This window comes from Castanea sativa, chromosome 8, assembly GCF_040712315.1.
Source record: "Castanea sativa cultivar Marrone di Chiusa Pesio chromosome 8, ASM4071231v1".
Classification (NCBI taxonomy): Eukaryota; Viridiplantae; Streptophyta; class Magnoliopsida; order Fagales; family Fagaceae; genus Castanea; species Castanea sativa.
The window spans coordinates 19,363,946-19,377,426 of NC_134020.1; the positions used below are offsets into that span (position 1 = coordinate 19,363,946).

The following is a 13,481-nucleotide window of genomic DNA, read 5'->3' on the forward strand; positions in this document are numbered from 1 at the left end:
CCTTTAAAAGAAGGAAAAATGTTAGAACTACAAATTTATTTACAAAATCCATATTACTAGTGAACTTTGAATCAAATTATTGCGGAAAATTATTGAGCATTTTTCAATTTTTTTGGTGTTCCTTAAAATCTATCTCTTTCTCAAGTTGTAAAATTTTAATTAAAAGCATTCTAGTTGTGAGTTATTAACATGGAATATTTTGTTTTTATAACTGTAAATAATTTTAGTCATGCTCAAAACTATTAGAATTTGAAAGATATGGAAAACATTATGTTTTTTGGTTTGTTAATAGTAACACAAATAATCTATAATAGGAGTAAGCGCCCACTTAACGAAAAAAATAAAACAAATAGTATTAGGTGCAATTCCTTTTCTTTTTTTTCTTTTTTTGATTGATTTGATTCATTTTCTTTAAAATTTTGGCAAATTTTTTTTTTCTTTTAATGTGAAAAATATAGGTCGGCCAGACTCGGCCCAACCCGCACGCAACCCGATTAACCTAATTTGTTTTCAACTCGTTTAAAATGGCACATTTATAACAACCAGTTTTGGCATGCCACCCAACCCGAGCCAACCCAACCATTTGCCATGTCTAGGGATTAAAAAAAATTATGCAACTATTAAAAAAACCATCCTCAATGTAACCGATCCCTTACATCATGGAATGGAACCCATAGCTTATGACATAAAACGGGTACCAAAAAGACCCTCTCATATGTATAGCGTTATTAATGGAATGGAAGAGCCGACAAGATTGAAAGGGGGTCGATAAGCTGCAACTAAGGTCCGCAATAATTTTCAACTTCAATGGCTACAAGTCAAGGAAACTATTGACCAATTGCATAGGCAACATCTATACCCAACAGGCAAAGAGATTAGGAAAAAATATATTAAAGTTTATTAGAAGCCTACGGAATGGGTGGGACCAATTTAGGAAGAGGAGGAACCCATGAAAAGACGACGGCCCGTTTCCACATCTTACATGACTGTTTTTTTTTTTAGGGATAATTATAGTAAACCCACTTGTGGTATGACTCATTTTCACTTTGCCTACCCGTGGTGTAAAATTTCATACTTTGCCCACCTGAGGTAACTTCCGTTAGGGATTTATTACCCACCTCTTCTTTTTTCGGTTAGGAAAACACATTTTTTGAGAAAAACAAACATAACAAAAATAAAAAAGTGTGTGGGCCTTTTTTGCAAGTGTTGGGCTGGGCCGCCTGCTGCTACACTAGGCCCAAAGTTTTCTTCTGGATTAAGGAGTCAGAACCGGTCCAAGAGCAAACCATCATGGTCCGGCTTGTGCGCAAACAATGCCCTTTGGTAATCAAATCTTTACGGCAGACAGAACTATCACGTTAACTACAACAGACAGATATAATAAAAATAATTGGAATTTAAGCAAAATAGTCAGTGGGCTTTGATGAATGGTGGCCGTTTTACACTATGGTATCAAAATAATGAGTGTTAGATAGAAAGTAATGAACATATTAAAGAAAAACAAATGTCAGCCTGCCGCAACAAGCTATTCCGTGAAGTTTGCGTCAGGAAAGGGAATCACTCCTTCAACGCGACTAATTTCTCTAAGGATGAAATTAGCTGCTTTAAAGGAACGGGCCTAAGTGATTTGGGTTGAATGAAGTTTCCTTCCTTTTGTTACCAGAGAGCATGGGTTGGAAGGGGAGAGGAGGATTAACCTGGTACATGTTGATCACTCTATTAGCTTCGTTTTTTATTTCCCTATCCCTCAATTTCTTTTTAATCTTTTTTTTTTTTTCTAGTTCCCCTGTTTTCGTGATTCTAGCCACTTTCTCCTCCCCAAGTTGCCATTCCTTAGCCGTGCACTGTAGGGCCCCTTATATAGGGCTAGCCGTGCTTGGTTTTTTACCATTTTAGCCTTTAACCGTTTTTGTCTAGCATGGGCTCCTTTATCGACCATCACTGACTGGTCAGTCACCCAGCCAGTGCCGTTCCGCCTCAGTCAGAGAAGGATTTTTCGTTTTGTTTGCTCCTTCTAACATTCTTACCTGCCATGGTGTGAATACTCTCCTTCCCTTTATCTTTCACGGCATGCACCTAGTGGTTCCCACTCAACCTTGCCTCTTTTGGGTCATATGCCTTCTCAGCAGGACATTGCTTTCAAAAGGGCTTGAGCAGGAAACACAAAAATGGGTTTTCCCCCTCCCCACCGCCAGAGCATACCTCCTTACCTCTAACCCATGACCTCACCATTTCCTGTATTGGCTGGGTATAGGCTGGTGGTGCCTAAGCCTTGAGCGCGCCTTGCCTCCATGCTTATTCAAATTCCGCCTACTGCTTATCTGTCTACCGCGGTCTGAAGGTCAAACTGCCCAGTCTGCTGCTCGTTTTTTACTTCTTTTGTCGTGGGCTATTTTCGCCTGACTCATCATTTATGACTTGCATCATCCAAGGGCTGGGTCATGCCTGTTCGTGGGCCATTCCAAGCCTTTATTCCAAGCCCCTATTACTTGCTTCCTGCCACACAATTCTATTATGTCTGCCGTGAGGCCCACTTGACCCGAGCCTACTAAGCCACTTAAGACCTTTTCTGTTTATTCTTTCTCTGAGGGCCTAATGATCTCACTGGGCCATTTGCTACTTGCGGGCTCCCATTGTCCTGCCTGCTTCCACTTGGGCGTCCTCAGCCCGTGTACTTTCTTGGGCGTCCTTGGCCCTTTTCCAATTCTATGTTCCCCATGGGTTTTTACTAACTTCTTGGGCTTCCTCGACCTAAGTATTTCTCACATTTTCTTTGGGGCTCATGGGTTTTCCACAGTCCCTTATTTTCTTTACTTGCACTATTTTGGGCCTGCTGTAGCAGCCGTGACCCATTCTCACTTTTTTTCACATCCATACAGCCCATGGGTTTGTTGTTACTTTCTTCCGAGCCTTTCTAGGCCCACTTACTTCCTCAGGATCCATTTATCTGCTCCTTAGACCCGCTATCCGTTATTCCTACCACTTGCTTAATGGCATTTTCACAATACTTTCTTTTGCCCATGACTTTGGGCCTTCCTTCCTACTGGGCTCGCAAAAAAAAAAAAAAAAAAAAAAAACATCTACAAAAAGCTAGCGTTTTGATTGCTTAAAAACTTCTATAAGAACAAAGTTGAGGAATTCAAAGTGGGTTTGATTGCTTATTCAGGTGCTTTGCTACTGTAGCTGGGATTCAAAGTGAGTTTGAAGTTGGAATTGGGGTGTGTTTGCTACTGTGGTTGGGTTTCATTTGAGCTGCCTTAAATGAAACTCCATGGCCGACCCTCCACGCCACCTCAACAACGAGCTTCTCCTCACCAAAAAACCTTACCAAGCCCTCACCAATCCCGAGCTCTCATTCCAATCTCTGAAGCTTTCCTAGGTCGAGCCTTCATCGGACCTCTATGGCTGACCCTTCAATCTCCCACAATAAATCTTACCAATCCCTCTCTCTCACTCTAAACCCGAGCTTAGTCTCTCTAAGCTCTCGGCTTGAGCTCTCTCTAAACCCCTGTTCTCTCATCTCTAAAACTCTTTCAAACAAACTCCTTGGCCGCCCCTCTCAAGCTCACCCCCTCACATCAATGTCGCCATCTCAGGCACTCTTGCCTCATCAGAACTTCACCGAGCCCTCACCAAACCCGTGCTCCCTCTCTCTAATCTCTGAAACCCTTTCAAGCCGAGCCTCCCTTGGACTTCCAAGGTCACCCATCTCAGTGGATGAGGTTTCACGTAAAGATAATCTCTTGTCTTTTCAGGATTCTGGTCCTTGTTGTTGTTAATGTCCCAATTTCTTCTCTTTTGCAAATTTTTGGGTTTGCCTTAGGTAACACATTAATAGCTTTTCTCTGTTAGGGTATATATGTTGATTTTTTTTGTTGTTGCAATGTTTGGATCTTTTTGGAGGTAGATTGTGTCTTTTGTATACACTAGATAGTAGTTGTAAGTGAACAATTTGTACCTGGTCCAATCCCTAGATGGACTCAGGTCCAAAGAGTCTTATACAATGAAATTTGTAGAGTATGGGTTTGAAACCTAGGTTAGGGATATTGGAGAATTGATAAATAGACTAGAATGTCGCAATCTATGCAAATAATAGATGAATATGACAAAAAACTCTCCTTGGACGTAAGCTGAGGACCACTTGTATGACCTTTCTTTCTCTAAGCAAAAGATTACAATTTTTAGTTTCCAAAAAAGGTCCCCCACTCTTCTTTCCTCTCTCGTCTTCTTATAACCTTCTTCTTTTTCCCTGTTTCATCCATGGGTAACACATATTTTCCTCATAAATACTTACCCCATCTACCACCTTCTTGAAGTCTTCAAATGATAGCCAAAAAGCTGAATATTACTATTCAGAGATCATTTTTCCATTAATGTGGCCAGAGAGGTAGATGCAAGGTCTTTAATGCGGTAGTAACAGCTTTTTCCTTAAATATTTCTCACATGTTCCTCCTTCTAACGAGTGCTTGGATCACGCATTTACCCAACAGATCTTCCAAAATTCTGTCTCTAAACCCTTTAGCACATCCCATAGCCTTTATTGGGCTAGTCTGAGGAGATACTCCTCCTCGGACAACTCCTCTGCTCCTTGTAGCGCGGACTGGCCTGTGGGCCTCGAAGACTCTGATTGAACAGACTTATACCAACCAACCAGGCCCAAGGCCCAAATGTGCATTTAAACATTTCTACCCCCATAGTAGCATAGAGGAAAGACGCCCAGCATGAGTTCAAGGGATAATTGTTTGACTATGTTGAAGAAAGTTGTTGGCAGATTGCCAGTTTCATGAACCCTAGTGGATGAGATTTCAAGTTCAACGTGAGCTATAAAAAAAAAAAAAAAAGTTGCATTGACAGACCAAATTGAAGAGTGATGACCAAATGTGAGGAAGCCATATAACAAAGAGGGGCTTGTACAATGCGTGAACCTCTAAAAGTGATTTTCATTGAGCCCTTTGATTTGTGTGATATTCCTCCACTTTGTTCTTATTGAAGTTCTTAAGCAATCAAAACCATAGCTTTTTTATTTTTGTTATGTTTGTTTTTCTCTAAAACTGTGTTTTCTAACGGCAAAAGGAGATGTGGGTAACAGATTCCTAACGGAAGTTACTTCAAGTGGGCAAAATGTAAAGTTTTAAACCATGGGTAAGCAAAGTGAAAACGGGCCATACCGCAGGTGGGTTTACTGTAATTATCTTATTTTTAAAAAATTCTAAATGGATTAGTTATTTGACTATTTCAAAATTTACACCTATTTATTATTTGTAAAATATATTGTAATGTAATTTGAAATCTGTAGCCTATAAAAGGCTTGTACGTTGAAGAAGAAAGGCAGAACTCAGTATAGAGTCCAACCTTCTATTTAAGTTTTTTGAATGCCTTCCCATATAATAAAGTCTTTGTTATTTGTCTTCTACTTGCTTTATCATTTTAGTCTTTGTTTCAAACTCTTGCTTTCTGTATAATACTAATAGCACTTTTTTTTTTTTTTTGAGAAGGATATTAATAGCACTTGATTATACACAAATAAGCAAAATAAGTTTATATTTAAAAGCTGAAACAAATACTTGAACCTAAGGGCTAAGGCAATATACAATTTTGACCATATTTCTTTCTCAAGCTATTCACAATGTATCATCACAATCTTTGAGATTTTTTTTTTTTTTTTTTTTTTTGAAGATAAGTAAATAGTAAAGAATGAAAAGGTGGGTTGGAGTCATATATTTAATATCACAAAAGATGCCATTACTTTTGAGAGTTTTTTTTTTTGCTCAATTGTCACTTCTCAATAAAAAGGTATATAGTTCAAATTCCCCTCCCCAAAAAAATGAATTATAAATTTGTGAGGGTCCTCCCTAGTGATCCCAGGCTCTTTGAGTGTGATTCCCCAACTAACTATCTGGGTATACCTCACAATGGGAGATCCTAGAAATAAATGGGTCTATAATTGATAGTTTGATGATGGTGTTATAGTGTTCACTTGCTCCAAGTATGTCTATCTGAGAAGGATAGCTTACCACCAAGAACCCCCCCCCCCCCTTTTATGACCAAGTTTGGTCAGCTACCCCAAATGCTATTTCTCTCTCTTCTCTCTTGTTTTCTCTCCTCTAGCCTTTGTTCCAATTCCTTTACCCTGATCCTTTTCTGTTTTTTATACCTTCCTCTTAGTGGACCCATCATGATGATGGAATATTCCACACATGTGTGGATCCCTCCACTCCTGGAACCCAAGTAGCTTTTTAGGTCTAGACCACTGTTCCAATGTGTCTAATCATGTACCAGTAGTGGGACCCATGACCTTGCAATCAAAATAATTTGTTAGTAACTTATGCCCAATGCCGAATCTTATGTTTGGCTGATAGACTTCCCCAAGACACTACTTTGCTTTCTTGGTGGAAATAGATTTTTTTTAGGCATTTCAGTTTGGGTTGTGCCCCTATTGTATAGCAGCTCGACGTTCACTTAATTAGAATTGACCTGGCTTGGGCTGCCCTCAACTTTGGGTGTGCTCCGACTTAGGCTTGTATGGGCTAGGTTGGCTAGGGCTTGGTATGGGCCAGTCTTTTTGCCCTCCTACAAAAAAGAAAAAGAAAAAAAAGACATTACCATTCCACTTAAACCCCAGTTTAAATCAAAATATAAACTTGAAAAATTGAAAATGGAAACGGCTTTCGATTTTGGTAAATCCAAAGCCGCAAAATCGTATAATTGTACTTAAAGAAAAGCCCATGATGTTGAAAGCCCGTTTTTCTGTGGGCCCTATCCAAAGGCAACCCCGGCCCAGATAAAAGTAGGGTTTGCATATAAATGTCACTAAAGCCATTCTCAAAGCCCTAATTCCGCTTGTTCCAGAGCCTTCATTTTTGACGGCTGCGAAGAGCTAAACGAAGAAGCAAGGCTAGGGTTTTTCTCTCACTCCGTCGCCATGAGAGCCAAGGTAAACAAAAATCAGTACCATATTATAACTTTTCCTGCATTGTAATGATTCATTTTCCCTTCGTTCGATTCAAATGTTAATAGCATTTTGATTTGTTTCTTTGTTTAACAGTGGAAGAAGAAGCGTATGAGGAGGTTGAAGAGGAAGCGCCGAAAGATGAGACAGAGATCCAAGTAGAAGCGAGAGTGTAGCACTATCACCATCGCTATGCACAAGCAACTGCCTCGATCAACCTCTTACATCGACGTTTCTGGCTCTTCCTTTGGTTTTTGAAGCTTTATAATTTAGCTTTCGTTTTAGGGTTATTTGTGAAACATTTTGCAACGTTTTGTGGACACCTTAACAACTTTTGTTTGTTAGTGACTCTGTTAACGATTTTGATATTTGCATTATGAGATGGGTTTTATGAATCTACCATATTGATGGAACTGATTTTTATTTTTATTTTTTTAATTTTTATCTTTTGCTTTTAAGTTTGATGGTATTGTTTATGTGAATGCAATTGTGTTATTGTTGCAAATAACAGGTTTTGATTTTATGGGCATAATAAGATGGAATGGGAATTAGAATGCAAAGCCCAATTCTACTATGTTTGTAGTGGAATCTGATCTTATAGATTTGGATTTGAATGTGTTTATAATAAATCTAATTGACAAAACATGCATTGGGCTCTTAGGGTGTTCTAAAGGGTTGTTTGGCAAACCTGAAAATTGTTTCTGAGCGGGATGAACCAATTCATAAATGTATTTCTAGAATTTTTAGATAGTTTGGTTTATTCCTTTCCATGTAAACATTTATACAGTAGTTTAAATATAGCTTTCAGTAATTGGTAACCAGTTTTGAATTCTTGGTAGCTGAGTGAGCTACATGGGCTAGCATAAAAATTTTATGATTTGTCCTAACACTAATGATTCTGTGTGTACAAAGCATTTTTGCACTATGCTTTCCGTTCCAATATATTGTTACCAAAGCATTTTTGTACAAAGCATTTTCATATTTGAAAATGTGAAATGCAAAAGAAAATTTGATTTGATATATATATATTTGAAAATATGAAATGCAATTGAGCTTGCCTGGTGGTTTTGTCTAAATCATTTAGGACATGTTTCACGTGCATTTGTAAATGATTTCCAGTTAGTTTATTCCTTGGTAGCCAAGGAAGGAATGGCTTAGTTGTTTTGTTTGAGTCATTAGTAAATAGATCACATCTTAATATGGATGGTAAGACCTGTGCAGTTGTAATATGTGCATTGGACTTTAGGAAGGACTTGCTTCATCAAGCCTTACAAAGGTTTGCCGTGCTACAGCTTTGAATAAACTTTGAATGCGTCTTAGAATACTAGAACTCAGATTTATCATATTGGAACTTATCCTTGTCTAAATTAATATAACCAAATATTTCCAACATTGAATAGCTAATTTAACTTGTATGGCACTTCACTCACACTGGTAGATTAGTAGTATACCGCTAGACAATTTCCACATTCTTCTAACATCTCTGTGGTGTTTAGCTATGCGTGTAATCATTTGTCACTACCCAAGCCGACTTTCTTTAGCTTTTGAAATACTTGTATGGTCTCCGCATCAAAGCCGCCTGCAAACTGGAGGTTTTGAAGTTTAGTAAGACTACAGATTAATGATTAGCATTAAAAGTTAGGAGTCCATTTTACCTGGTGTATTCGATATGCAAATCGAACTCCTTGAAGCATAAGATTGTCATCATTTGAGCATTCATCAGACTGCAGCTCTTTAGCTATCCTTTTCATATATTCCTTGGCCAGCTTTAGTGAACTTAATTTCATCTGCTAAGAATGAAGTAGGATTTACAGTTATTTTACCATTGCTTAAGTGGAGATCTGGTTTCCACAAAAATACATAAAAGGTTTCGGTTAGTGTTTAATTGCGTTGGTTTAGGGGGTTTGTTTTTATGATAATCAACTTCCCTTTTTCTAATTGGTGTGAGCTTCAGTTTTTTGGTACTCCCCAATGCAATGGGACTGTTAAATTCCTCTTTAATGGCACCTGCTGTTAATTGCAAGCTATATAAAATGATTGGCACCCATTAAAGAGTAGAAAAGCCTATATAAAATGATTGGTCGACTTGGAAACTTTCGTGTAGGTTATTAGGATGAAGATATAGATGTCTACATGGCTGCCTTGTATCAGTTTGTATCAAAGGGTCGATGCTGGCCATTAAGTCATTCTAGCTTTGTCAGCTAGCTATGAAGTCCCAGCATCCTTTGACACTAATCATTTGTCCAGGGGAATTTTTTCCGATTATTAGTCGTGCTTGACCACTAGTTACTGCAATAAATTAGACAATTTCGATTGTCCTCTTTTTTCGTTATAGAGATTATTTTTTATGAGGTTTATTGACTGATAAATGTTGGCAGGGACTACTGCAGTTTCCTATTTATCAAGTGGAAGGACAATTTGGTTTGTACCTTAAAAATTACAGGAACAAAAATAAATAAATAAAAAAGAAAAAGAAAAGAAAAGAAACCCTGATTGATATCTACTAGTTTAATTTGCAATTCCAGTTATTATCAATCATTTTCTTACTGGTAAGGCATTCTTATCAATTGAACCTCAAAGGTTTGGAGTAAAAAAAGATCGGCTATGTGCTGCCTACCTGACCAATTAGGCCTGTGTCCAGCATCCATTCCCAAGGGATTAGGAGATCCCTGTACCTCTTGCTTGTGCTTTCCCTCATCCTTTCTATATTGTCGATGCTTTGTTCCAACCTGTAGTTTGAAATATGATCATGTAATTAATCTATGTGTGGAATGAAACTACTAAGTTGGTATATATAATAGTTTATACATGCTCGCCTGTCTTGCAATGCTTGAATTCTTCTTAGAGCCTGGGTCAAAGGCTCTTTTGGGTTGTCCTCAAAATGTGAAACTTCAGATTCAAGGCTCCTTAGATCTCGGTAGGTGAAAGCAGCCTCCCTTAGTGCATCTGCTTTACGTTCGGGCCACTGTGGGAAATGCCTAAGTACCGCCCTTTCATCAACCAGTGATGATAATTCCTCATCTAGCCATTTCACAAATGACTCTACCTCAGATATATCTCTATGAGCTGCAGACTCTACCTCTTTAACCAAGAACTTGATGAATTCTTCGCGACTTTCCACATCTGATTTTATCTGTCCATGAATTTGCATTGCATATTTAGTGTCAGAATAGTTTTCAGATAAACTAATAAATATGAAGAATAGGCTGGCTAGCGCTACCATACTTACAGCTGAAAGATATGATGAGCGATTTTCTATTTCTCCAATCATGTTCTTAGTAAACGCAACTACTGGAGTTCCTGCAGGATTGGTTCTGTTGTCCTTGTTGGCATCTCTCCTAGTTAGTGAACGGTATAACTCCATAACCTCTGGCACTCGCCGCACTGCTCTTGACCCAGCTAGCAATTTTGATGGCAGTGGTGGTGGTGGGGGTGTTGGTGGTGCTTTGTTTCCTTTCACTACTTCCTTAGGCACGGAAGGAGTGACTGGATGAGGCCTTGGTGGTGGGTTCGGTACCTTTATTGTTTTCTTCTCTGCTATTGCTTCTGGGATATCTGTTCCGGCACTCGTCTTTTCTAGTACTCCTGGACGTTGTTCTGATACACCCATGAAAATTGATGGTTTATGTTGAGATGCATCTGTATAGTTGCTGTCCAAGGAATTCTGTAACTTCTTCCATAGCATGGTCTTCCTCTCATTGTTGTGTGCTCTAAGGGAACTTATTTGTGCTTTTAGACGGCTTACTTCCTGCTTTAGCTCCTGGTTCTCTTTCTCCAACGATTCAATCATGGCCTGAGACACTTCAAGTTCTTTCTTGAGAAGCTTGATCTCTGATTCATCGTCCTCTTGTGGCATTCTGTCTCTGCTAGTCTTTCACTCGAAGGATGACACAGACATAGGACTAGGAGTCACACCCAATTGTTGCTTCTTTCCTCTTTTATTTATGATCTTGCTTTTTAAGTAAGGTTGTCATGTTTACCTAAGCCTCAGGACTCAGGAGTGATATTAAAGAAAATGCCCCTAGATATTCTAGAAATGGCGTTTTGGCTTTGGGTGGTAAACACTAAATAATATAGTGATGTACATTAGTCTACACACACAAGGATGCTTTAGTCATTTGCAATTTTTGGTGTGTTAAACAGGGAATTTTATTTTTCTTGCACAGTTGCACTTCTTTCAATTTGCAGTTTTGGTGAGAAGATTACTTTGGGTGGCTAGCATGTGATTAATTTCTTGAGGAAATCAAGTTAGGTACAACATTAAATTCTTAAGTGGAATTTACCATAACACTCCTTTTGCTTGGATCTATTTTTCATTAATACGTGTTTTGTTAGCTATTAAAATCACGTCATAAAGTACAAAACCATAAGCCTACTATGGTTTATGTTTGACCGGATCATAGGCCCTTACTTTTTAATATTTTACACGTAGTCTTTGAAACATGGCCCAAATAGCAAATGAAATATGATTGATTGCAAAATTCCAACCTCCCATGTGTGAAACCTTCAAATCTGTTTCTCAAAAAAAAAAAAAAAAAAAAAAGAAACCTTCAAATCCTGTGGTCCAAGTGTCAATCCTGGACTGGGATGTTGAAATCATTTGGTCAAACCCGGTTTTGTTTATGATGTTTATTTTAAGGCGATCTTATGTGAACTGATGCACAGTGTTCTCTATGGACTTAAGCGGCATTTGTTATTCTTTGCTTGTGAAGTGAAGCAATGGGAAAAAAAAGAAAGGGTGGTGAGAAACGAATTATATTGAAGGGTGCTGACAGTGAAAAGTTATAAAGAAAAAGCTTTGATGAGTACAGCCTACCAGAATGAGATCCTCCTTATATTTACTTGGTATTTGTTCTCAACCCCCACCCCCATATTTCTTTTTTAATCTCCTTCTTTTCCCATTTGCAACTGTGTAGAGGTTTTTACTAAGGGATCATTATTGAGTCAGAAGGCCTTAAAATATAAACACAACTATTATCTGATACATTATACATTACAAATTGAATGTATTGGTGGGATTACATAACAAAATATGATGAGGAGGCTGTCTATTTAAGGGAGACAATAGAAAGTAATTTGATGGCGAAATTTTGCTTTCTGAGGTAGTTGAATCTGAAACAGAATTCAGCAGCACTATAATTGTAGTGAAGAAGATTAAAATCACTTAAAATGAGAGGTTGCTCAACGGCCCTCAACTCGTGTTACTTAAACATCTAAATTTGAGGTACAATTACTAGGGTCTAGACTCTAACAGCACTAGATCTATCTTTGGAACCTTAAAAAGGACTATATTCAAAGATGTAAAGTAAAAGTGCCTTAAAAATTGAGCAGTAGCTGGTACAGGTTTAGAATTTGGCCTTTACTTTCCAGACTCGAGAGGTCATGTAGCTCTTAATATGATCTCCCTATTGCCTATTGGTAAGGGAACCTTGTAGGGTGATTGACTAACAACCTGTTTTTTGCTAACCGACTAACAACTTGTTGAAGGCTCAAAAATCTTATTAGCATGGTAGGTGCAAATATAAATGTAGCGTGCTTTGGTATTAGCTTAAAAATCAGTTTTTAAAAAAAAAAAAAAAATTTTATTATACTATTTAGCTTATTTTGCTATTATTCATGGGTTTTGTACGGGCCTCACCCCTTGTCAAGCCCAATCGCCCTGAGGCCCATGAAAACTAACTTGTATAAGAGCCCCGCACTGATCACACATGATAACGCACATGCCGTCCGAGGGGTTTGAGCTCGGAGTGCTCGAAGCAGCCTGTGGCGTGCCCCTGTCGAGCACAGAACTTACTGGCGGGGCTGGTCCCAATGCCACTATCGTTTTCTCCCCCTCGTCACCAAACATCCACTTAGGTGAAACGATATTGGACCTCCTTTCTATTGCTAAGGGAACGCCCCTGCCAAGCATCAAATCCAGCGGTGGAGCCAGTTCCAATGCCACTGCCATCTTCCCCACTCACCATTAAACCTCCACCTAGGGGAGAAGGTATTGGACCTCTCATTCCACCTACCAGGGGAATGGTGATGATCACTCCACTAACCTTTGCTATAAATAGGCAAGGGGAACTCAGTTGGGGAGGTTGGTAATTCCAAGGTGGAAATACTAGAGAAAGTAATACTGATCATCCCCAAGGAAGAAAGGGGAGTGTTAGTGAGAAGAGATGGGAGATTCAAGAAACGGGGCAGTCGAGCATAGCGCCACCCGTGGTAGGAAATCCAAAAGCCCACCATACAAATAAATTGTGAGCCCAAACTCCCCTTAGGCCTAGCAGCTTTATTTTGGAACGCACAGGTTTTATTACACTTTTTGGTACTATTCATAAGTCTCATGGTACTATTTTAGCTATCTTTTAGCTTTATTTATAGTACTTTCAACAAAATTTTTTTAATTTTAGTTAAATAAACTGTTTATATATATATCTCAAGCATCATTACTTTGGCAAGATAGAGCGAAAATTTTGTGGTAGGAATTTCATGTATGTGCCATCTATGCCCCAAGACATAGGGAAATTGTCTGTCAAAATTTAAT

At 38.6% G+C, this 13,481-nt stretch overlaps 1 protein-coding gene and 1 long non-coding RNA gene across 2 annotated transcripts; one reads left to right on the plus strand and one right to left on the minus strand.

Annotated features, from left to right (window-relative positions):
- Nucleotides 1–6,800: 6,800 nt before the first annotated feature.
- LOC142607468 (uncharacterized) lies at nt 6,801–7,362 on the plus strand. Its single transcript, XR_012839326.1, has 2 exons — nt 6,801–6,934; nt 7,046–7,362. It is a non-coding gene; the product is annotated as an uncharacterized LOC142607468 (long non-coding RNA).
- Nucleotides 7,363–8,248: 886 nt separating this feature from the next.
- LOC142607187 (INCREASED PETAL GROWTH ANISOTROPY 1-like protein 1) lies at nt 8,249–10,912 on the minus strand. Its single transcript, XM_075778612.1, has 5 exons — nt 10,179–10,912; nt 9,766–10,082; nt 9,567–9,678; nt 8,605–8,736; nt 8,249–8,535 (listed from the first exon to the last, which is right to left on the minus strand). The coding sequence occupies exons 1-5, from the start codon at nt 10,803–10,805 to the stop codon at nt 8,458–8,460; spliced, it is 1,266 nt and encodes a 421-aa protein (XP_075634727.1). The 5' UTR covers nt 10,806–10,912; the 3' UTR covers nt 8,249–8,457.
- Nucleotides 10,913–13,481: the final 2,569 nt, after the last annotated feature.

Excerpts from the sequence above, each read along its gene's own strand:
- LOC142607187 (XM_075778612.1), bottom strand. The coding sequence starts at position 10,805 with ATGCCACAAGAGGACGATGAATCAGAGATCAAGCTTCTCAAGAAAGAA. Across the intron at positions 10,083-10,178 it reads GCTCATCATATCTTTCAGCT|ATAAAATCAGATGTGGAAAG; the intron begins GTAAGTATGGTA and ends ATTCATGGACAG. Across the intron at positions 8,536-8,604 it reads TTGCATATCGAATACACCAG|TTTGCAGGCGGCTTTGATGC; the intron begins GTAAAATGGACT and ends CAAAACCTCCAG.